General features: G+C 44.8%; 1 protein-coding gene across 6 annotated transcripts in view; it reads right to left on the minus strand.

Annotated features, from left to right (window-relative positions):
• Positions 1-5178: 5178 nt before the first annotated feature.
• The window catches only part of ST7 (suppression of tumorigenicity 7), a 307385-nt gene continuing 288471 nt past the window's right edge, over positions 5179-24092 (minus strand). For 3 of the 6 annotated variants that reach the window (XM_079786006.1, XM_079786004.1, XM_079786003.1), the window contains 3 exons: positions 16416-16508; positions 13663-13802; positions 5179-5433 (listed from right to left, as the gene is read on the minus strand). In XM_079786006.1, the coding sequence (XP_079642132.1) occupies positions 5338-5433; positions 13663-13802; positions 16416-16508 (329 nt within the window). In that variant the 3' untranslated portion in view covers positions 5179-5337. Of the gene's footprint in view, positions 5434-11271; positions 12784-13662; positions 13803-16415; positions 16509-24092 lie in introns of those variants that run through there. The other 3 variants (XM_079786005.1, XM_079786002.1, XM_079786001.1) reach the window with 1 other exon arrangement.

Genomic DNA, 24092 nt, shown 5'->3' on the forward strand with positions numbered 1-24092 from the left:
TCACCCGGGTGTTGCTGGGGAGCTTTTGGAATATGTCATAGATGTGGTCCCTAAATCATGGCTTCACATTTCATCAGCTTCACCCATACAAGCCTCTTGATGTATTTGGGAGACAGGTATCTACAGTTGAGCATATCAAACACACGGCCTGAGGCACCCACCATGATATGGGGAGCGCCCATCTGCAGCTTCTGCACCTCAGGTGCACATTGGTACCCCCAAGGCAGGAGGCGCTCATGTCGTGTCCCAGAGCCATGGCTGCCTTCTGTATCTGCGGTGCCAATTCCCCAGTGGATGCCAGGACCAGGCCTGGGTGGCCTGAGAGCCAATGAATCTGTTGCAGAATCGATATGGCAAACGTGGCCGTTTTTCCTGTCCCCGATTGGGCTTGAGCGATCACATCATAACCCTCGATACAAGGAAGAATGGCTCGCTGCTGGGTGGCAGGGGGCTTCTCAAAACCACAGGCGGAGATGCCACAGAGGAGGGACCTATAGGCTCCTGGCATCACAGCTGTCAACAATCTCATCCCAGTTACTCTCAGTGACGCCTCAGGCTCTGTTTCCCGGGGCATTGTCTCTGGATCTGTTGTTTTAAAGCAGTGGTTCTCAACCTTCCTAATGCCGCCACCCTTTAACACAGTTCCTCATGTTGTGGTGACCCCCAACCATAAAATTATTTTCGTTGCTACTTCATAACTAATTTGGCTACAGTTATGAATCGTAATGTAAATATCTGTGTTTTCCGATGGTCTTAGGCGACCCTGCTAGCGGTTCTCAACCTGTGGGTCGCGACTGCTGCTGTAGAGCCTAAGACCATTGGAAAACACAGATATTTACATTACGATTCATTAACAGTAGCAAAATTACAGATATTTACAAACTAACAGTAGCAAAATTACAGATATTTACATTACGATTCATAACAGTAGCAAAATTAGTTATGAAGTAGCAACGAAAATAATTTTATGGTTGGGGGTCACCACAACATGAGGAGCTGTATGAAAGGGTGGCGGCATTAGGAAGGTTGAGAACCACTGCCTTAAAGTGTGAGTCTGCCGACTGAGGCCCGATGGCCGGCTCTTCCTACCAGCAACTGGCCGTGCACGATGCCATCGTCACTCCCTGACCCAACCCCCACCAGGTCCAGGAACTCTGCCTCCCGGACGTGACCCTTAGAAACATTTGAATGGCTAGAGAAAAAGGTTACTTCCTAGAAAAATTATACAACCTAAACATAAGAAGAAATAGAATGTTTGCGGAGACTGATCACCATAGTAGACAGTAAAAACATGATCAAAGGTCTATCATTAACAAGCCAACAGTCAGATATTTCATATCTGGATTGTTTCTAATCCTTGAAGAGAAGGTCATTTCAGTGTTTATTCTGGGCCATATAAAAATATGGAAAACTCCACAGTTCTTTTTATAAAGGCAGAATGACCTTCCTACTAAGTATTGATAAGGAAGTTAAAAACAAATAAACCAGATTATTCCCGGTATAAGATTCAACGTGACCATTTTTAAATTAGAATGCCTGCATTTGTATCCCAATACATAGAAGTTGCCGTTTCAGTAAGAAGTTAGAAACGGTGGGCCTTGGGTGAGGAGTGTGAGCACCATGTGGAAATGGTTTAAAAACTGCTGTTCCATACTGGTGGCTGCGGCTCTGGCCCTGCCTCCCCACGGAATGTGTGAAAGCCTCAGAACAAAAGCCCTGAATGCTCGTCCCCGGGTGCAGCAAATCAGGCAGGAGCTGGGAGAGAGCACCGCCCTGGCGTCCAGTCCTGGTGAGGCCCAGAGGGCAAGAGGGAGTCAGGACTCCGCTCAAGAGCTGAGCAGAGAAGAAAATGCAGCTGAATAGGCAGACCCGTCATACTCCTGTCCCAGGGCCCGACTAGAAATACAACTAAAATGGAAACATCGACCTGGAATTACCACCTGAGGCCCAGCTGAGGAGACTTATATCAAGGGAGGACAGAAAACACATGGAGACAGGGAGGGAGGGCGAGGTCCCGAGAAGAGCTGCCCCAGCTCCCAGAGGCCATGGGCCGAGAGGGAGGAGGGAACTCTGCTATGGGAGGTCTGTTCCCTCAGAAGACGGAGGCCTGGAGCCCAGAGACCTGCCACCCAGGTAGCATCCAGCCGCCCAGTAGCATCCAGCCCTGGAGGCAGCAGGGCTGCTGGCTGCAATGGAGCCTGGAGCCCGGACACCTGAGCTGGTAGGAGAGAGAGTGGCAGTTTCATTTATTATTTTCTCTAAACCGAGAGCCCAGGAGTTTTCACTTGTAACTACTCACCGAGGCGTTGGTGCAGCGAGGGAGATGTGGGCTCCGGTGCCTGGGGAGAGGCTGGGCTGGAGGCATTGTGGGCGACTTGGCAGAACAGCAGCCAGGAGCATTTGGTTGTAGGCCCCCAAACTGAAACGGCCGTTTTTCCAGAGAGGAGCTGGCCACTCCCAGCAGCCAGAAGGCAGGTAAAGGAAAAACCTGCCCTGGGTGATACAGCCCGCCCCACCCCCAGGGCCCAGCCTGCCTCACCCTGCATTTTGAGCTTTTCAGAGGAAACATATGCAGAGGCCAAGTTTACGGGTTTCAACAGTCTCAGGAGCCCTCCGTGACTGGATTGGGGAAGGGGACATCCGCCCCACTATCCTGGGAGTCAGACTGATACTTTCCTCGCACTGGAGAACTGATTAAAAACTCCAGGCTTCCAGCCAACCCCGTTGGTCTCCATGCAAGGATCTCTGCCCAGCCGAGGGCAGAGTCATACTTTGGGCCACTGGCTGAGGAGTATCGCTGGGACAAGGGAACACACCCACCACTTTCCCTGAAAGCTCAACAGCACGTCCCCCACCTAAAGCCGGTTAGAAACAGACTATTGAGTGATTAAGATTGACAGCTGGCTAATAGGCAAAGGCGGAGGTGGAGCCTGGGGAACTAGGGGCAGTGTGCTGACTCAGCTCTGGGCCCCTGCTGTTAACCAGGAAAAGCTACAGGACATTGAAAAGAGATACAGAGGAAGATCTAAACAAGTGGAAGAATATACCGTTTTCATGGATTGGTAGAATCAACTTCATTAACCCATGGACACAGACAATAAGGTGGTGAAGGCCTGGGGCTAGAAGAGATCAATAGGGAAAAAAGGGGGACATATGTAATACTTTCAACAATAAAGATTAAAATAATAATCCTATATAATAAAAGCCTAACATGCAAATTGTCCCCTCAACCGGGAGTTTGACCAGGGGGCGGGGCCCTACCCTTGCACGAATTTCATGCACTGGGCCTCTAGTAATGACAATAAAAGAGCTGAGCTGAGTAGTGGAAGAGGCAGAGGGAAGGGAGCATTGGGGTCACAGCCTTGGCCTGAAGAGCAACTCTAGGTTTTAAGGTTAAAGGGCATTAAGTTCACACAAGTTTAGAAATGCCTCCCTCCTCCTCACGTGATTAGCTCTTCTGGGATCATGGACCCATTTTTTTCAACAATCTCCATACCCAGGCTGGTGTCTTCATTCTGCCACCACCTTTTTCCACCTTCACCTCCCCCATTCATCCCTTTACGCCTCACAGTCTAACTTCTGCCTCCCCTACTCATGTAACTGCTCTAAAGTCCTATTACATTGACATGAACTTTTCCATCCTGTGCTACATTTCTTTGCTGGGTTTCCTGGAACGAGGGCTCCTAATACGAGTATGTAACTCACGTTGGGCCGTCCCCACTTGCCTTTGCCTCCAGGCTCTTGAACTCTGTGAAGTCTTGTCACAATCTAGAGTCCCCAACTCAGGCAGGTGAACATCACTGTGGACTTGCGTTTGTATTCCAACACATGTAAGTTGAGGCTAAGGGACACTTAGTAGATGGTTTCCCCATCTATTAATTCAAATAATTGTAATCATAACTACTTATTCTTCCAGCTCAAAATTGAAATTCTGTGCCTCCCCTCATCCTTCTCTGGGAACCAATCTCTCTCCTCTGAACATGAACTAAAGTTTCCTTGTCATTTGAGCACCCATTCCAGGTCAAGGGTTGTGTTGGGGGAATAAGTGGTAAAGAGGCAAATAAAGGCAGACATGGCCCTGCCCTCAGGAGCAGCCCTACTGGTGTGCATTTAGTTCAACCTCTTCCAAGAAAACTTCCTAAGGGCAGGAGGCAGGTGTATGTCCCCATCGGGGCTGTGCACAGAGGAGGTACAAAGACAAGCTTGCCGAAAGCATGAGCAACCCATGGGCATGTGAACATTACCTGCCCACTTGGCTTTGCTCTGGGATGGAGATGGGGAGCCTGCAGGGTCCAGCTGTGAGGATGTGTGTGGCCCTTTCCCCACGCGCTGCTATTTGAAGGCTTCTGGGGAAAGATTCGGGATTCTAAATAAAAGGGAAACAAAGTACGTAAAGGACAACCCCGCCTCCCTTTTTAAAAGAACTGGATTGAGATTTTAAATAGAGGTACGTTCCACTTCAGATAGAGGATTCGAGGTTATTTTTCTTGTTTTGCTAAAGCCAGATGCTCGGCAGGTGTAAATCACGTAGAAAGCTTTTAAAAGTGGTGAGAACAAGCCATCACTAAGAGATGCAAAGAATGCCCATATTCCAAGCCATGCATACATGACATTGAAAAGTACCTTCTGAGAAAACATTTTAAAATGGCAATGTGGGTGAAGTGGCCCGGTTCTACAGCAAACTGTTGAGTCTATAGCCTCATCAAAGGTTTTCTTCTCACAAGTTGGGAGAAAGCAAAACAAAATGCTTCTGAGAATGGAAGTGTTGAGTTCCAGTCAATGAGTAGAATCTGAACTGGAACAACCTGTTACAGTGCATCCGTGTCATCTCACGCGCACTTCCTGTCATTCATTTTGAGGGCTTGTTTTGTGCACTTGGCCCATGAGGACACTCAGTTTGGGGCTGAAAAAGATGGTGCTCTTGAGCCAAAGAGATGCCATTTCCAAGTTACTGACTGCAGGAGTTCTAAGGGCCTGCTGAGCTTCACAAGCAAAGTAAATTACTGGGTCCCTAATGAATGAACGTAAACCTGTAGGTTTGTTGGGGACACCAAAACTTTTAGGATTGGAAGACATAGGAAGGTCACAACTGGTTACTGCAATACACAAAAGTTTATTTTTGACTTTTTTCTTTTTTGAAGGAAATAATAGAAATAAACATTAATAAATTTTGTACAACAAAAACAGCTTTAATATGGAACAGACAGCCCATGAATGTTCTAAATCTCCAAATGGCTTCCCTTTTTCAAAGTCATGCTTTCTTGTGCTCTGGGAGGAATCGGCATGGAAACGTTGGCGCAGTCCACCGGGCGCAGAGTGGGAGGACGATGGGCTTCCCTAGATTCGAGTCAGCTGGTGCCACAGGCTGGAGGGGAGGATGCTTTCCACCTTCTCCATGACAAAGTTTAAGGGGGCAAACAAAGTGCTGAGGAACTGCAGAGAGAACAGAAGGGCGCAGATGTCAGGAGAGATCTCATTCAAGATGATAAAATATGCCCCTCCCACTCAGGTTTGATCTGCAGTTTTGCGTTATAAAAGTCTCAAAGGCTGCAGCTTCAGATTTATGTCTACAGGAAACACCGGCTGATGTTCAAACCCACATTCCAGTCCCCGCCCCCGAGCCCTGGGAGGTAAAGGGAGAAGTGTCTCCTGGCAGCCCCTCTGCCCTGTGAGAGCCGCCCCACAATTCTGAGTCCTCCCGTTAGCTTTCAGGATCTCCTAGCTGCCCATGCAGATGGCCATCAAAAGGGATTGATAGGCAGCAAGTGGGCAAAAGAGTGAAAAATAGTGGCTACCTGCTTACCTCGCTGGGTATGGAACTCACTAAGTGAAAAAGGGAATTTTAAAGTCAAGTTTGTTGTATGGTTGTGAACTGCTTTGGATCCTATAGTCTCCCAAACACCTGTGCAGCCCATGCTCCTTTCTGACTACCTGCATCATGGCAGCCTGCATCATGATGCGCATCACGGGAGCCTGGGGAGGGCAGCCAACCGACCAGCCCGCCGACGGCACGTCCTTGTTGAAGAGGAGACCTTGGGGAGCTATTTCATTTGGTTACTAAACTTCCTGCTTTACATGCAGAGAGTAATTCAGCACAGTAATGGTGCCTTTTAAGAAACCCAAGTGCTCATGTGATATTTGTCTTTCTCTGACTGGCTTATTTCACTTAGCATAATGCTCTCCAGTTCCATCCATGCTGTTGCAAATGGTAAGAACTCCTTTTTTACCGCAGTGTAGTATTCCACTGTGTAGATGTACCACAGGTTTTTAATCCACTCATCTGATGGACACTTAGGCTGTTTCCAAATCTTAGGGGTAAGGGGGAGAGATCAACCAAAGGACTTGTATGCATGCATATAGGCCTAACCAATGGACACAGACAACAGGGGGGTGAGGGCATGAGTGGGGGGGATGGGAGGGTAATGGGGGGATAAGGACACATATGTAATAACTTTTTTTTTTTTTAAATATATTTTATTGATTTCTTACAGAGAGGAAGGGAGAGGGATAGAGAGCTAGAAACATCGATGAGAGAGAAACATCGACCAGCTGCCTCTTGCACACCCCCCACCGGGGATGTGCCCGCAACCAAGGTACATGCCCTTGACCGGAATCGAACCTGGGACCTTTCAGTCCGCAGGCCGACGCTCTAGCCACTGAGCCAAACCGGCTTCGGCTCATATGTAATAACTTAATCAATAAAAAAATTTTAAAAAAGGAGATAAATGTATCAGACTAGTCTTTTTATGGAGAAAGAACAAATAAGAGGTTTCCTCACATTGAACTTAAAGTAGCTTAAATGCAAAGAATTCCAACTGAAAATAAAAGCTTAAAAGCTTGATTCAGAACACAAATTCAAATACAGTCTCTGTCATTTAAGTATATACTGTTTCAAAGAAAAAATGCCTTACACATATCATGTGTAAAATAAAACAAGCTTGTTTTTTTTTTTTAAGAAAAAAGAAACCCAAGTGCTTTGCCGGAGACTCATTTAACGTAATCTCAAAACTGTTCTGATTGTGTTCTTGTGAAGACTCGCCTTCACATCATAAACCATCCAATATTTGGCAGAAGAGGGGCCCAACCCAGCCAGGCTTGAGGGGCATTGGGAGGTTTCTTTGCTCTCTGTCTGTCTCTTCAGAACCCAGGTATCACCTCACTAGGGTCCAATACCTGGTTTGAGTACTGGGGAGTCCTTTGTCCTAATCCCTTGTCCATAGCACATCATTGTCTATATTACCAAGGATTTCCCATAGAAGTGATGTGAGTATGTATGCAGAGGGGGAACATGGTTCTTAGGTCAAAAAATGAGTGGACAGTACACTTCATGAAGTTAGAACAGGCTTCTCTGCGGGTCATATGTTCTATCGATTGTGGGTCTTCAAGGAAGGGTATGGTAGGCAAGCTTCCCAGATTCATTTGACCTCAGAATCTTTCCTCCTCCTTTTTTAAAAAAGAACCAGTAGAGTACAAACTGAGAAGGCCTGTGACACATTACAGCTGGATCATCAAGTGTGAGGATGTAAAGAAAACCCAAGATAGTGTAAGACTTGGAGCCTTTCTCTGTGCTGTCTTTTACATCCATTAAATATGTTTGCTCAGTGAGGCACTTAAGTGCTGGGTGAGTATAAAGGGGTAAAGGACAAAGCTGCGACTGTCAGAAACCTCAGAGCCTGGGACTGGGAGGGAGCGGCACTAGGCCTGTACCCAGCAGAGTAATAATACCAGAGAGACCAGAATGGAAGAGGAGCACCAGGAGGATCCAAAAAGGGAGAGAATGTTTCCTGTTGAAAGGATCGGGAACATCTTACAATGAGGCAACTGAAATAGACCCCAATGATGGCTGGATAGCAAAAGGAGAGATGGGGTAAGGATGATAAGGAAAGAAACAGGAGTAGCTGGACCCTCCAGGCCCAATAACAACTGGAAGAGAAATGGGAAAACGACTGGGATGACCAGAAGATAGTAAATAGTCGAGCTTGGCTGGACGAGTCACAGGCAGAGCTGAAAGGTAACTAGAAGGATGTGGGAGGGGCCTAAAAGCCAGGCTGGATTTGTAGTTAAGAAACAGGCAGCAACATTAGGACTTGAGCAAAGATGGATGGCTCTTTCTCCCCTCAAGTGCATGCGAGATACAGTACATGGCACTCTCCAGTCACCTGCTGAAACTAGCCTTTGAGTGCACAGAACCACTTTAGATGCTCGCCCTACAGAATTGACTCCCTATGCCCACCCTTTTCAGTTTAGAGTTGAACAAAGTTGTAAGGCATCATGAGAGATATTTGGCCCAGAAATGAGTAATTACTTCCTCTGAAAGAGTGCAAAAATCCTGGTTATGAAAGGATAATATGTAATAAGTCTACTGATTCCATTAACCTAATACGGTAACATTATACAATTAAAAATACCTACACATTTTTAAACTGATTTTTATGTGTTCAGAGACTACCATGCTTCATAAACCACAGCATTTGCCTATAATACTTGTTTCCATAAAGAGGAGCTGGGTGCTAAGGGGTCTGGATAAACCAGATTCCGACAGGGGTTGGAAGACGGGCTAGTGAACAGGTGATGTTGCTGGTGAGATGATCACATCCTAAAGAGCTGACCAGAAACAGATTTAGAACTGCTGACGTTGTGACTGAGGGGGAGGGACTACCGAAGTACTAGCATGTGCGGTGCGTCAGAGGAAAGGCGGCTCAGCGGCTGCACTTGGGTGTTCCCCGCACTGGAACGTGGAGACTTCAGGGAGCCTCAGCTTGGGCAGCAGAATGAATGGGGATGTTGTTACAAAGCTGGTTTGAAATAAAGCCGTTTGCTTGCTTTGTTTTGGGCACTGACCTGACTTGGATAGCAAGTGCAAAAGGCAAGGCCTCTGGAAACCAAGAGGCGAGCCTCTCTCCGTGTTTGATGTCTGCCAAGGTGCAGCAAGACAATGGGGCTGCCTCCCTGACTCCACCTGCCTTCTCACCAAGGTTCCAGAGATTTAAGTGCCCCACCTCCAAGGTATATGATAATTTACTGCTCTTGTTCACATCTAGAATGTTCCATCCTGAGGAAATTGAGAAGAGACCCCAGTGTTCCTACAGCACCCAGTTGTGATGCGCTCACTTTATTACTAAGCTGCTTTCCTCCTTAGCACCCTGCCCCACAGCCTCCTTCCCACACCCGCCCACAGAGAGAAGCTGCTGAGCCCTCTCATTTAGGAACAAAACAAAGGTCAGCAGCTTTCACTGGAGGCACTAGAAAAACGTTGGATAGAACCCAGCTTGCTTGGGATGGTCATTTATATTTCTTTGCATGCTTGGAAACCAGTCCTTTTTTATTTATTTTTTTGGCCAGAGACGCAACCAATGCACACAGAGGAGCAGCAGCTTCCCTCGCAGACTTGGGAAGTTGACTGCGCGGAGAGGGAAGGCCGTGAGCAGCACCAGGCAACCCTGGAACAGCTCATCTCTCTCAATGTCCAAAACCTCTGTCCAGAGGGCAGAGATATATGGTCCAATGGCCGTGAGTCAATCAGTGTCTGGTGGTGAGAAAAAGCAACGGGACAAATGAAAAAGGGAGAGTGACACTTCAGTCGCCTGACCCTCCTTTTCCTGAAGCACCATCACTCAGAAGAAGGCCGTGGCGCCCAGCGTGCTCCGTTAACATTAGAAACGCCTCTGCTTATCTGAATAAGTTCCAGGTGCCCCTGCAATCAGACAATTGACATTTCACTGTAATCAATATCAGACTTCAAAGAGGGCAGGGCCTGTAAGTGAAGACGAGAGTCAGAAGCCAGCGGGCTCATCTCAGGGAAGGAAGGAGAAAGACGGCAGGGCTAAAGACAGGGCCCTTGAAAGCAGAAGGGGTCAGAATGCTGACCTTCCCACGTTCTCAGGGGCTGGGCTGGAACATAACTTATTTATATGAGCAACCTTATCTTGGGAGCCAAACATTCTAGGAGGAGTCAGTCCTAAGTCATTGAGGTAGATTAGATAGGGGAAGCCAGCCGAAGCCTCTCGTTCACTATTTCCAGTGGCGCCCATTGGCTGGGCTTCCTTATTGGCTGCACATCAACAAGTAAACACACGAGGAGTTCCCACTCTGCACATGGCCTGGGGTGGCAGGGCCATCTCTTCATCTGCTAAAAGTCATTATCCCAGGGACATGATGCAGGCGAGGGCTGGGAAAGTCCGTTTCACAAGCAGCAGATGGTGCAGGCAGCCTGTAGGGCAGCCCTGATAACCTGCAGGAGGCTTCGTAAGGGGCCCTGTGAGGTGACAAGGGTGCAAATGTGATGCGGAGAAGACTACGGGGCGGCGTGGGGAGGAGGAGGGCGATGCGGCTCATCTCTTTCAGGCCATCCATCTTCCTTCCTCACAAAGTCTCTCCAGACATTTTGGAAACTGTGAAACCTTAATGAAGGGCAAGATGAATGTGATCCTCCAGACAGAGGTTTAAAAGCAAATTTATCTAAGTCATATTTGAATATTACAAGTAGCTGACCAAACGACCACACCTTGGTAGAGTATAAAATATGATGAGCCCAAGCAAAGGCAAACTTATATTTTGTTCAATCATTTGATCTTAGACTCAAAACCAAAACTTGAAAACGTTAAATAAGGAGAGTCCCCCTTGTCTGGCACCATAGTGAACGCATCACGGACACTCGGGGGGCTGCACAGCTTCCCTAGAGAACATTCAGTCCCCTATTTACTGTCCCCACCCTCCCAACCCCATCCTACTTAACACAGTGTCAGGAGATGAGTCATTTCATTCACTGCCGGGGCTCTCACAGCCCTGGCTCCATACCTGAGTCACCTCGGGAGTGTCTGAGAACTCAGGTGCCAAGCTGCATCCCAAGCCAATCAAGCCAGACTCCCTTGGGGATTGGTGAGGGCAGGCACCAGTAACTGTCAATCTCCCTAGATGGTTCCCAGGTGCAGCCCGGGGAAACCACTGATTCGTAGAAAGTGTTCACCTCAACAGCTCTGACAGCACACCACACACCTGTAACGTTTTTGAAAGGAAGTCTGGTCCCCAACCCGTCATCAGAATCTGAGGTCCTCGTTAAAAAGATTCCTGGGTGCTAAGCCTCACAATTCTGAGTTTCTGGTGGTAGGACCAGGTGAATGTTATGCACTCTAGAGATTGAAAATCTCTATTCTAATCCAAAACTCCCACCAAATGCTATTTTTTTAGTTTAATGAAAAATACAGGGCCAATAACATACTTTTACAAATATGCCTTAAAAATGTTTAAGAAAGTATGAACTTAGGAGGAACAGTAATTATCTAATGTTGTAAATATATTCTTACTGGGTACAGAAATCATGCCATGTACAGAAGACATAAGGAAATTTAAGATACTCTGCTTGGAGAAAAGAGGAGGTAGTCAGTCAGAAGTTAGAGGTGGCCATCAATGCATTAGGTATCTTAAGAATTTGCAAGAGGAAATAGGCTTGTTTACTATAGTTTTGGAGGCAGAGTAGGAACAATAGTGGAAGTTAAAGGGAGGCCAATTTTATCAGGATAAAGAAAAGTTCTGAGTGACTGAACAATGAAATGGGCTTTGATGTTAAATAGGTGAGCTCCCCATTGCTGAAAGTATTCAAGATGAGTCTAAATGATCTCCATCATGTTTCTGTTGAAGGCAATTTGTTTAAGGTCCCTTTCAACCCTAAGCGTCTACAATTACAAGTATAAAAGAAGAGAAGAAATGCTAGTCTGTATCTGATTTTTACATTGATTCTTTCTGCAGAAACCACTGCCATTTATTTATTTAATAATCATTTATTGGAAACCTACTATGTGCAAGGAACTATGCATAGCTTTGGGGATACAGAGATGAGGAAGACACAGTCCTGCTCTCAAGGAGCTCCCATTCTAAAAGGGGGACAGACAAGTTTTCAACAATTATATAATACAATAAGTGTGATCATATAGGTATGCATGGAATACTGTGGGATCATAGAGGAGAGATCGAACTCAGCTTAGGAGAAATTTAGAAAGAAAGCTGAGTATAAAGGAATAAAGAGGCACTAGTAGGGTGGACAAGTGGGGGTGGTGATGGGAAAGACCATGCCATGCAGAGAAAATAGCATGTGCAAAGGTACTGAGGTATACAAGACCCTGGTGCATCTGGGAAGGGTGAGCAATTCACTGTGGCCCATGAGCAGTGCCTGTGAAAGAGCTGGGAGAGATGAGGCTGAAGAGGCAAACAAGGGCCAGAACATAAGGGACCTTATATGCCATACTAAAGAGCTGGGGTTTGATCTTAAAGATGGTGGGAAATGATTGGAGAAGTAACATGCTCTGACTTGCAATTTAGGAAGCACATTTTTGTGTCAGTATGAAAGAAAGACTGGCGAAGAATAGACAGGAAGCAAGGAGACCGTTAAGACTTACAGGATTCCGGGCAAGAAATAATGAAGACCTAAACGAAGAGAGAGGCCATGGCAGGAGGAGGAGGAGATGTGAGCTACATTGACTGATGTCTAGTGGCTTAGGAGGTTACACCCAGCAGGTTTTGGAGACTGGACAGATGGGATGTGGGGAGTGAGAGAGGGAAGAGTAAGGAGGACTGCTGGGTCTCTGGCTTGAGTGACAGGATTCTACTGTGGAGGTCAGGGATACAGGAGGGGAGCGATTTTGGTGGTGAGGAAGAAGGGTGATGAGTTCAGTTTTGGAAATGTTGAGATTGAGGTGCCGGTGGGATATCCAGTTCATCTTCAAAACGCATGAAAGTACTCTTGCAATTCCAATCCCTGACCTCTGCCGAGCAGAAAATGTCAATCATCTGGAAAGGGATGAAATCAACCGAGCCACGTTAAAAATCATCCTTTCTGACTCCATTTGCCTTGAAATCAGGAGTTCCAGGAAAACAATGGCTATGCTTTTCCTTATTTCTTCTGTCTGAAACTCATCTGTGGCAAAGTCAGTTAACTTATCCTCAGTGTGTGTGCAGGCCAAAATGTCAGTTTCAAGAAGGAAACAGTGGTTCTTGATGGTCAATTGCAGGTGGCTTTTCTGATTAAAGTTCCTCTCCACAATCCTCCTTAAAGATTCTTAATGGATTTCCATATTTCTAAATGTCATATCTGTGTACTTCTTACTACTACAAGCTCTTCACACCCTCTCAGTTCATTTCCCAAATTAGCCAAAGCAGCAATCGCCAACGTTTTGGACCTCATGGACCACCAATGGTCCGCTGACCACTGGTTGGCAACCACTGAGCCAAACGTTTGTAATCATTTAAAAAATGTTAATTTAAACCATCTTTGAAAATGTAAATCTCATGTTTCTTGAAAAAAGACTCATAATATCTAAAGATTTAAAATAATGTAATTCAATTATACAAAACTAAATAATCTCCCACACATTTTTCATTTTGCTAAGAGTCCCTTCATTATTTATTTAATCCTTTTAGACCTTATGCATTTGGGGGGAACGGCTGAGAATTCTTTGTGTAGGAAACAAAATAAGGCTCGCATTAACGAACAATCTTTCTCATTTGAGCCTGAGCCCTTAGATTCCATTGATGATAAGGAAATTAAATAGTGAGCAAATGATCAATACGGGCATATCCTTTTCTACACAACTGCACCCCATTTCTCTGGTGTTGCTTCTCTTACTTTCCCGCCCCTTCCCTGAGGCCTCCCTCTTGGCAAATACTCACAGCTTTTGCGAAGACCCCCATAAGTTCCGGAAACTGATGTGTCAAGAGGGCCAGCATGGCTGTGAAGGAACACAGTCCGGCCGTGAAGAGGATAAAGAAGGGAAGCTCCTTCTTTGGGTAAACTGAGACCTCATGGAAAGCTGTGGAGAAGATCAGAGGGAATATCAAGGCTGGAACACCATGCATTCTCAGGGAATTTCTATATGTGGGATGGACTCTTCAGAGCTGTGGCTTAAGCCTGTTGCAAATGAAAAAGGCAGAGCACTTGAACAAACCAGGGTCAACATTGGAGCCAGCCTTTGGCTGCCTATCTGCTTCTCCCAAGTCCATGTTCAACCGTCAGTGCTCTATAGGAGCAGGATAGAGCTCATGTGGGGATGTCACACATTCACGGGCAGGGACAGAACACCATCTATGCCCGATATATTATATTCTTTTCTTGAAAGTGAACACAAAGGAAACAAAACTTTATTCAAATTATAAAACACATGTTCACTGTATACAACCTGGAAAATCCAAAGTACTGACTGAAAAAAGATCCTGTCTCTAGATTTTCACCTGCCTGTAATTTTTAACCATCACAAGGCAGCGATATCAGTTCATCTGGTATTTTTTCCTGGTGCGCGCTAGGTATGCTGATGGAGGGGCTGCCCAGATCGAGAGACGTTCAGCAGGACCTCTTTCGCTGGCACAACTGTAGGAGACTTGTGATGATGAATATACTCCCAAGTACCGCCCAAATAAATAAATAAATAAATAAATAAATAAATAAATAATTGGTGCTCTGTAGAGCACCTTCCGTCACTTTCACATTTCAAATGCTGGGTTTGGGGAAACCAAAAAGCTGTACCACTGAGAAAATGGACTCCCTGCTTCCTGTGGCTCTGTGGCTGCCTGTGACCTGGTCGGAGGGGGTGCTGACCAGGGGAGGTGGGGGCTGGCCTCCCTGAGAGACCAGCACCAGCTGCCCGAGGCCCTGGTAGAGGGAAACCATGAGACTGCGTGTGAACAATATTGCCACTTGAACCAAAAGGATCCAAGCGCCCCCCTTTCCTCAGCAAATCCAAGATGTAAAGGCCTTTCCTTGACTGCTCAGCTCTCATTACTTAGACCCCCGAGTCATCCACTCTGCTGACACTAAGGGCGGAGAGGGCCGAGAGGGAGAGAGGGACAAAGCACAACCGACCACACACCTGAACCAGGGAAGTCAACCTGTAGGGTTCAGACGTGGGTGGAGGTGTACTCGGGGCCACTGTGGCAACAGCGACTTTCTCCATATCCTCACTTTTAAAACCCAGCCCCCCCTAACTTTTGAGGGGAGATCAGACTTGGACCACTGCATTCAACTAAATAAATGTGAGCCATTATTTCCTACTTCCAGCTTATAAAGATTATTCCTGTAAAGTTTCTTTTAAGAACTGTAATCTTGTTGTAACAGTGAATCTACCCCCATGGAAACTTAGTTGGACTCAACTAAAACATTTAATGTACTTTTCAGAAAACTGTCTCTCATACCAGAAAACTGAAACTTTAACAAGGATCTCCCTGAAGGGGAAGTCAAAAGGCAAAGTGTGGCCCATAACAGGGGTTTCTGAAATCAAATCTAATGTAGTGTGAGACACCAGACCCTTGTCACAATCGGACTCGGCCAGTGAGGACAACATGTCACTGAGGCCTCCCAGCTCCCTCAGTAACAAAGCGCACACTGGGGCTAGCTAGCAAGGAGACCAGTGAGCTACTCCTGCTACTGCAATTTAAGACAGAGATTTGTTTTGCACCCAGACCCCACCATGTTGGAGATTTATGACTGGCTCAATAATGCTGGTGTTGGACAATTTACTATGCACTCAGGGCTCCAATGTTACACAATTCCTCTGGGCAAAGTATTTAAATATGTTATAGTTATGAGGTATGATATAACTGGGGCTGGTAAAAGGGAGGGGGTGGCAGGAGAGAGATGGGAAAGAAGGATTAGCCAAAATTTGGAGCTCATTATCTGAGGGAGAAAAATAGGTCTTAAGTCAGGCCACAAGAAGAGCCTGGGCATGCTCCTCGTGCACAGTGTGATTTGATAAAAACTAGTTACCCAGAACTGTCAAAACGGCGTCGTTACAGTCAACCACACGCGGTATGGGCAGACACTGGCTGGTCCGGCACTTGGGAGCAGAGGCCCGCTCACACAGCGCTGAGGCTGCACATGGGCTCCGCACATGGTACGCCAACTCACTACGTGCAGCCCTTAGGCGCTCGCGGGAATCCCTCTGGCCCAGAGTATTGCATCACCACAGAGAACACACCTGCCCCCCCCCCCCGCCCCCAGCCCCACGACTCCACCTCTGGCCAAGATGCCAGGGTCCTGGTGCTGCTCTCCCATCAGTGACTCATCTGCAGCTCCCCTGAAGTCTGTGCGAACTGCATGTGGCCAGAGGAGAGGCCAGGCAGCATTCTGCACGCTAGACCAGCCCAGTCAACAGCAGCCCCAAAGTAGGGGTCTCTGTGCTCAGGCCAACACGATGCCTCTTCCTGTAAATTTCAGTCCTCTGGGGTCTTTCTCTTTGACAAATCTGAAGAGACTTGGAGGAGCAGGAAGCCAAACCCATTCACGTAAGTCACTTTAATGCATATGCTATCAAATAAGGACAGGGTTGGGGAGAAGAGTAATAAAAGACAAGGAACATTATAAACACTTATCATTCCCACCCGCACCCAGGCACCCTCCTCAGGGGCTGAAGACAACGAGAGGGGGCACTTACACGGGAGCAGCTCTCGGTCCGCTGTTTCTGTGCAGATCGGGTAAGGATAAAAGAGATGCCCCTTTTCTAGGGGATAAGGGATCATCCGGAAAGCTGAAAGGAGAGACAGTATGTTAGAGGTTCAATATTTGTCTCAGAACTTCTCAACTTTTGAGCATTTTCATAATGGGGAACACTTCTACAAATAACTCCTAGAAAGGATGCAAGATTTCCCCAAACTCTGAGTCATTGCCAGATAAGCTGTCAGAGGTGCATTATGATGTATGACTCACACATTAATCTCACTATATATTCTGGGCAAACCTCACAAAACTGGGTGGGGATGGGGTGCAGAGGAGTAGGGAAGCCATCAATTCCAATGCCCAGAATTTCCTCATCTACAAAATATTATTAAAATGCCATAAGCACTAATTCAATATAGTTCAACTGATGGGAACAGCACAAACCTGCACTGAAATGCTTCCCCAAGAAAAAAATGTGGATTGACTTGTTGGAGCCTGTTGTAGATGCACAAATATGAAAGGCATTTTAAAATATGTCTAGGTGGATTAGAATTCCAACCAAGATGGATAAAAACAAAAATCTAAAAATGCATGACTTGGGAGGTATTTCTAAACTTTATGAAACATTTAAACCTTCAACATCATGTGGGAAAGAATGGATCCAGAGAGACTGCATTTTGATGCTGGGCCACCTCAATTCTGCGTTTGTGGCATCAGATGACATTAGGTCTCACACTGAATCCTGGCTTCCCAATCAACCCGGCCCCTCTGTATCACCTGTGCTCCTCTCCCTGTAACAATGTCATCAGCATGTTAGTCTCACCGCTCCTATGAACAATGCTCATGGAGGTGATTTCTCTTCAGCAGATGTCCTTTAACTACAGAGTGCTGTAGATATAAAATATAAAAACTGAGCCCTGCACTGGGAAATGTTGGATATCAATCCTTGCCTTCATGCCTGTCAAAGAGGGGTGGTGGCGACACAGGATTCTTTTTAGTTTCAATGCAGCATTTCAAGGAATTGTAGCTACACCCTTAGCTGTGTGATTACCTAAACCTTCTCAAAATGCTGTCAATGTATGTATTTATTTTTTGCATACTTATTTCAAACAGGAATCAGAAACAAAGAATGTTCTCCCTCACAAGAAATGACAAGGTTCCATTGTAACCAGCATCGGTGCACATATGGTATTTATTCTGGTGTCTGAATATTATTTAAAAGTAAAAACGTTATGTATGTGATTCCAGCATTTGGAATGCAGTCAATCTACACCACAGTGGTATCACTCTGGGGTTACAGCACGTTGCCACGGAGAATATAAATCACATAAACGCGGGATTAGAGCAGAGCCAGTTCGCTGAGTTAAAAATGTTATCAATTTTCCTCTCGTAACAGAAACCTCTTAAACAGAGATTAAAACATTAAAAACACCCCAGTCTTTAACTGTTCTTAAAATGAAAGGCTCACCCTAGCTCAATCAGACCTTAACTTCATGCAAACAGAGATGACTTTTGCCCGCTACCAGCCAAGAGAGAGCTCTCCATACCAGTTGTTAACACACAAAGATCACTCCAAGAAACCGCATCTCTCCTAATAGAATTAAGCTTGCAAGAGAAGAAAAAAACTACAAAACAAAAAAAAAATCGTTTTAGTCCTTTGTAGGATACACTAAAATCTTTTCTGGGAAGTGGTGCATTTAAATTTAAACTGCAATGTGGCAGGATTTTAATACCATTTCCCATAAATGATGGCTCCTTTAAAAATATCCCAAATATGTAGAGAAATGTATGTGAAAGTTTTTCTTTCTTCTTCTTCTTTTTAAAAAAAATCCAGATTCTCCATGTACAACTGGGCTGCTGTAGTTAAGAATCTGTTCAGGTTTATATGATATAAATAAACCCTCAGTTTTCAAAGTGACTATAAATTTGAATGCTAGATTTTATTCAAAATTTGAAGTCAGTTTGTACTTCAGGGAGTAATTCTTAAAATGAAATATAGGAGCACAAGATCTTGAGAGTTTTCAACCATGGAAATCAAATGGTTAGTTGGTATCTTTTCAATCAGATGCCAAATGTATTTTTACATGCATACAGAATTATGTGCATCAAGTTAGCTTTTTCTTCTAATCAGTTCCGGTCTTTTTGGAGAGGGTGGAGACATTGATTATATACAGCTTAAAAAAGCACACACACACACACACACACACACACACACACACCTTGCACTGTCCTCCTCCCACCACTGCCAAGATTGTAAAGACGTGTATTAAGGTGCTCTTTAAAATCATGCTCTTTCTCATGTCAGTTATTATCTACATTGAGTTCATAAAATAATAGTAAGACTTTTGGCTTCACTGAACAAAAGCAAGTACAGTTTCTGTCTGTATAATTCCATCCTTCAGCCGCCCTGCTGTGCAGGGTCAGGGAAGTGCAGCTGTGAGATAAGCAGGGGAGCCGGGAGCAGGAAGAGGCGCTGCTCCTGCCTCGCAGCTCCGCCTCCTGGTCCCTTTCCCTGCAGAAACGTGCCTGCAGCTGCTCCGCGAGAACCTCGTGGCTTTAATGTCCAGAAATTTTGCAAGAACAAATATGAAGGAAAATAAGGTCATTTAATCTATTTTATGAATTTGATTTATTTTATGTGTGATCACAAACCTCCTAAAAATATTTTCTGAGAAAACACTCATTTCCAAGAAATTAAAGATCTACATGTATTTGCTTAAAAACAAAACCAAAAAGCTAGACCACTCCGTGTTACCACATGGCGCACAAATGGCACCTGTATGTTCCTTGGTGTGCATCGCTCCCCACCTTGTTCTCTGCCATGCCCCTGTTGGGGTGAAAGGACCCGGAACCAGTTAATGAACACACCAGGCCCTCCGCAGTGAGGCTGCGGTGTTGCACTGCTACCTTCTACACCTGACCAGACACACTTTCTCGGCTCCTAGTCTGTGAGTGCGGTGCACAGCAAACACTCTCCACCAGTTCTGGAGGGAAAATGCAACAGAACCAAAGAGTGGACAGAGGGATGGATACGGGAACAAGTTCATGCCTGATTTCCCCAGTGAAACAGACAAGGGTAGAAGGTAATGTTTTGTCTATGTTGTCTTTCCAAAGAGGATCCAGAGACCCTCATACAGACTGATTACTTGTAACAGTGAGAACTGAATTTGAGTCCCAGCTCTACCTCCTAAACATGTGAACGTCGTCCTCATGCAGCAAGGATCTGAGAGAAGTGAGCAGGCACACGTGGCTCCTGCCCTGACAGAGCTCACTGCCCAGGGCGGAAAGTGGACGATCCAATAACCATGACAATATGTGTGAGTTCCCACTGTGCAGCTCCTGGTCGGAGAGATCCGTGGGGCTGTGTTTATCTGGAGGAGGGGTGGGGGGGCGGGGTGACAGCTAAAGGAGTTGAACTTGACCAGGCTAACTGCATGTCTTTGGGTGGGTCATTAATCTGTGTCAAGTCTCTTGGTCTGTAAATGAGAATATCGCGGACCTGGCGAGGCTGTCAAGGGGACTACGTGTGACAGCAGAGGTCAAGGTGTCTATACACAGCGCCTGGCTGCTCAACACAAGTTCGTTTCCTCTCCACCCTCCCTTTCTACTAACCCTCAGGTTCATGCTCTCTCTCTTAGGTCATACTCTAGCTTACAAATAAAAGTGCTGCTTGTTTGTAAACAATTAGAAGTACAAATAATAGAATAGAAAATCATCATCCAAATACAAATTTTGTATTCTCACCTTTCACTGCACTGTAGGAAACTGCCCAGGAGGGCTGTCTCTTTTGTGAGACATTTGGGTATGAGAAAGTACAAAAGTCAAATGCCCAGGTTCTGATCCACATTCTTTCAGTATCTCGTTAGTGGCCTTGGGAAATCAGTTTCCATTGGTTAGATTAAATGATGTTCCACTCTAATTCTGAAGAGAAATTCTAGAGATTTACAGCAGATTCATAACTTGTTAGTAACTCTGGCACTCTGCTCCTACTTCCATGACAGTACTGCTTACACACACACACACACACACACACACACACACACACGTGTGTATATGTACATGTGAATATATCTGTACATATGTATACACATACACATGTTTCTCCCAAAGCATTTCAGAGTCTTACTCATCTTGGTATCCCCAACACAAAGGAGGGACTCAATAAATTTTTGTTGAGTAAAGGAATGAACAAATTAATGCATAATCAGAAAGAGCAGAATTTCCTTTGTAGAAACTCAGGTGGATCCAAACTGTGGTCAGTCAGCAAGACTGAATAACATGAAGGAGCAAGCTGGGCTCACTGGGCAGAGGTGGAAAAGCACCGGCCTGGGTCTGGACACTGGCTCTTCGTAAATGGCAACTATCACCGGGGCCTTTAGCGGACCACTGCTTCCCCCAAGAAACAACATCTTAGATGTCAGGGATGGTGCGTGGGGGTGGGGATCTCTCCTCAGCAGCCCAGAAGGTGCCAGCCTTTCGGAGGAAAGGTTTAGTTAGAGGAAATACCCCAAGGCCCACATCTTACAGCAGTAGCATTTACCGTTAGGTTCAAAGAGAATAAATTAGAATCAGAATTTCATCCTATGCGCTAACAATGGGCTACTTTCTCCTCTCAAAGGAAGTACTCTGCCTTAGTCCTCCTAAAAACCACCACCTTCATATCTTATACATTATTTAGGGAATTCTTTGGGGGGAAGGGGGATCTCCAGAAAGAAAATAAAGAGTCTTACTTGGTAAAGTGGAATAAATGGAAACAAAGAAAGGCTAAGTGATGTACCCCATGGCATACTAGTCTTCTGATATATAGAATTAGAAAGTTAAATCTTAAAGTTCACAGTTGAAGTTAGCAGACTACCTTGCTTTATAAAATAAATGCAACCAAAACAGCCTTGAAAAGATCTAGGTAGGAAGGAGATAAGGCCACACCAGTATTTAATACAGGTAAGACAGAAGACCTGCCATTTAAAATAGGGCCCCAAAAGGCACAATACCATTGTAAATAAGACCCAGTTCAAGCGAAATCCTGCATTCATATGTGTTTTTTATATTCAACTCATACTTGCAGTGGTGTGTGTGTGTGTGTGTGTGTGTGTGTGTGTGAGAGAGAGAGAGAGAGAGAGAGAGAGAGAGAGAGAGAATAACCAGAACCTACAGTGTTTAAAATAAGTATAATTCAGATAAGATGGCAGCTGTGTAATGAACTAAGAAACATATTTTTAAATCTTATAAATTAAAACTTTTCCCCTTTCTTGATTATCCTGACTTTAAGGAACATATTGTGTAATTTCAAGGGCTGGGACAGTGATGAATCAAACATTTTAGAAACCTTTGAAATGCTGATGTACTTGTGGTTTGAGGACTCTTTTTTTAACCACCATATGTTTCAAACCCAAACAATCTCTGCCATGCATCAGCTGGATTTGGGGGTTTTATAAAAAAATGTGAGTTATTTCAGCCTAATTGTTGAGAAACTCACTTAATCCCACAAGATGACTAATGCTCCAACATTTTAAAAAAACACACAACATTAAAGAGAAAAGCAAAATAAACCTCCATCCCCACCCCTAAACAATACTTCTGACAGAACTTTTTTTAATCTCCAAATTAAAATTTGACAAAAATAATACTCATTTTTAACATGGAAACTAGTGAAATTAGGTGCTGCTACCTTCCCCCTGAATTCCCTATTAATGAAAAGGGGACACTGAAAGGAAGCTGGGGGATGCCCTAAACTTTCAGAAGGAAGACAAACCTGATTTAAAGAAGCAAACCTAAACTAGGAGGCTGGAGATGTCAAAAGGCACCACCATGTGGCGCACTGGAGGAAGTGCAGCATCCTGCGCTCAGGCATGACCCAGGGGAGGCCCACCAACTACTCCAGGAGGGACAGGGAGCAGCTCAGGTGCTGCAATCACCCTCTGCGCAACTGCGTGGAAGCCCACCGACGGGGCAGCGGGTAGAGGGGGGTGGAGGTGAGGTAGGGGGTGGCTTTCAATATCACGAGTGCTTCACAGTGCTCAAAAAATGGGTCAATTAAGTAAATACCACTGTAAGCAGGCAAGTCAGCATTCTGATCCAAGTCCTCTGATTTAAAATCCAGAGCTCATCCTAAATACAGAGAACAGATTGGTGGTTACCGTAGGAGGTTTGGAGTGAAAAGAGTGAAGGAGGTCAAAAGGTAAAAACATCCAGTTATAAAGTAAGTGACGGGAATGTAATGTACAACATGGTAACTATAGTCAATAACACTGTATTGCATATTTGAAAGCTGCTAAGAGAGTAGATCTTATGTACAAATTACAAATCATCGCATTGTGTACCTGAAACTAATACCTTATATGTCAATTATACCTCACTAAAAAATAAATTAAAATAAAACAAAACCCAGAGCTCTGATGCTCCCATTTAACTTTGGACACTGATCTAGAAGTAATGGCAAAGGATTGCACACAATTGTGTGGAGTTGGAATGGTATTCTCTCATCTAAATTGCATGACAGATTTATAGCTTTGTTTGTAAAAAGACCAAAGTGCTTGTAATGAAAGATTATTTTTTAAAATTTACATATATATGTATACACACACACATATATACACATATTTATGCTTGTAGGAAATATATATCCTTGCATAAAAATTTGAAAATGCAAATATGAAGGGAAAAATCACTTAAAATTTATTTAAAAATGTATTCATTTCCAGTTTCTTTCCTTCATTTACAATTGGATTTCTTTATTTTTTAAAAATAAAAATGGACTCATTCTACATTCAAAATATTTAAGTCAGTATTGAACAATAAAAAATATGGTTTTATATAGAATGATTAACTTTATAAACACAAGGAAGGGAATAAGTATACTGTACCTCAGCCTGAAAGTCGTGATGTAGAAGTTGAGGGCTTAAGCAAATGTTTCAAAGATAACTGATCCTCTTATCCCTTTTCTGTGTAGGGAAGGCCTAACTAGCTGATAGTATAGAAAAGAGGAGTGAAGGTAAAGTGAAGTTAGGTTGATATCGTGGTTCCACCAACAATGGCTGCATGACATTCAACAAGTCACTCTACTCAATTAATCTGTTCCTCTCTCTTGTTTATTTGTTTGTTTGTTTTTGTTAATCCTCACCAAAGAATATTTTCCACTAATTTTTTTTAGAAAGAGTGGAAAGGAGAGGAGAGACAGAGAGAGAAACATTGGACATGAGAGAGACAACAGCAATTGGTTGCCTCCCGCATGTGCCCCAACCAGGACTGGGGATTGAGCCTGCAACCGAGGTACATGCCCTTGACCGGAATCGAACCCGGGACCCTTCAGTCCACAGGCCAACACTCTATCCACTGAGCCAAACTGGCTAGGGTTGTCTCTCTCTTGAGCAACCAAGATGGACAACTCTGCCCTGCCTAACTCAGAACTTTACCAGAAAGAATGCATGAAATGATGGAAATGCAAACCCTCTGTAGAATTACCCAGTTCTACAAACACTCTTCAAGGCTCTTGGTGTTCCACAGGCATTTGGTACCTACTAAGCACTCTCACGGATCTCTTTTGGAAAACCGAAGAGCAGTGTTACTTCCCTGGAGTGGTTCCTATTTGTCAGTAAGAACCAGGCGCAGAATTTCCCTTTCCTATAGGTCTCTCATTGCCTTGCCATACTGTTTTACGTATAAAAATTCTTCTCGT

Source organism: Cnephaeus nilssonii, assembly GCF_951640355.1.
Source record: "Cnephaeus nilssonii genome assembly, chromosome: 12".
Taxonomy (NCBI): Eukaryota; Metazoa; Chordata; class Mammalia; order Chiroptera; family Vespertilionidae; genus Cnephaeus; species Cnephaeus nilssonii.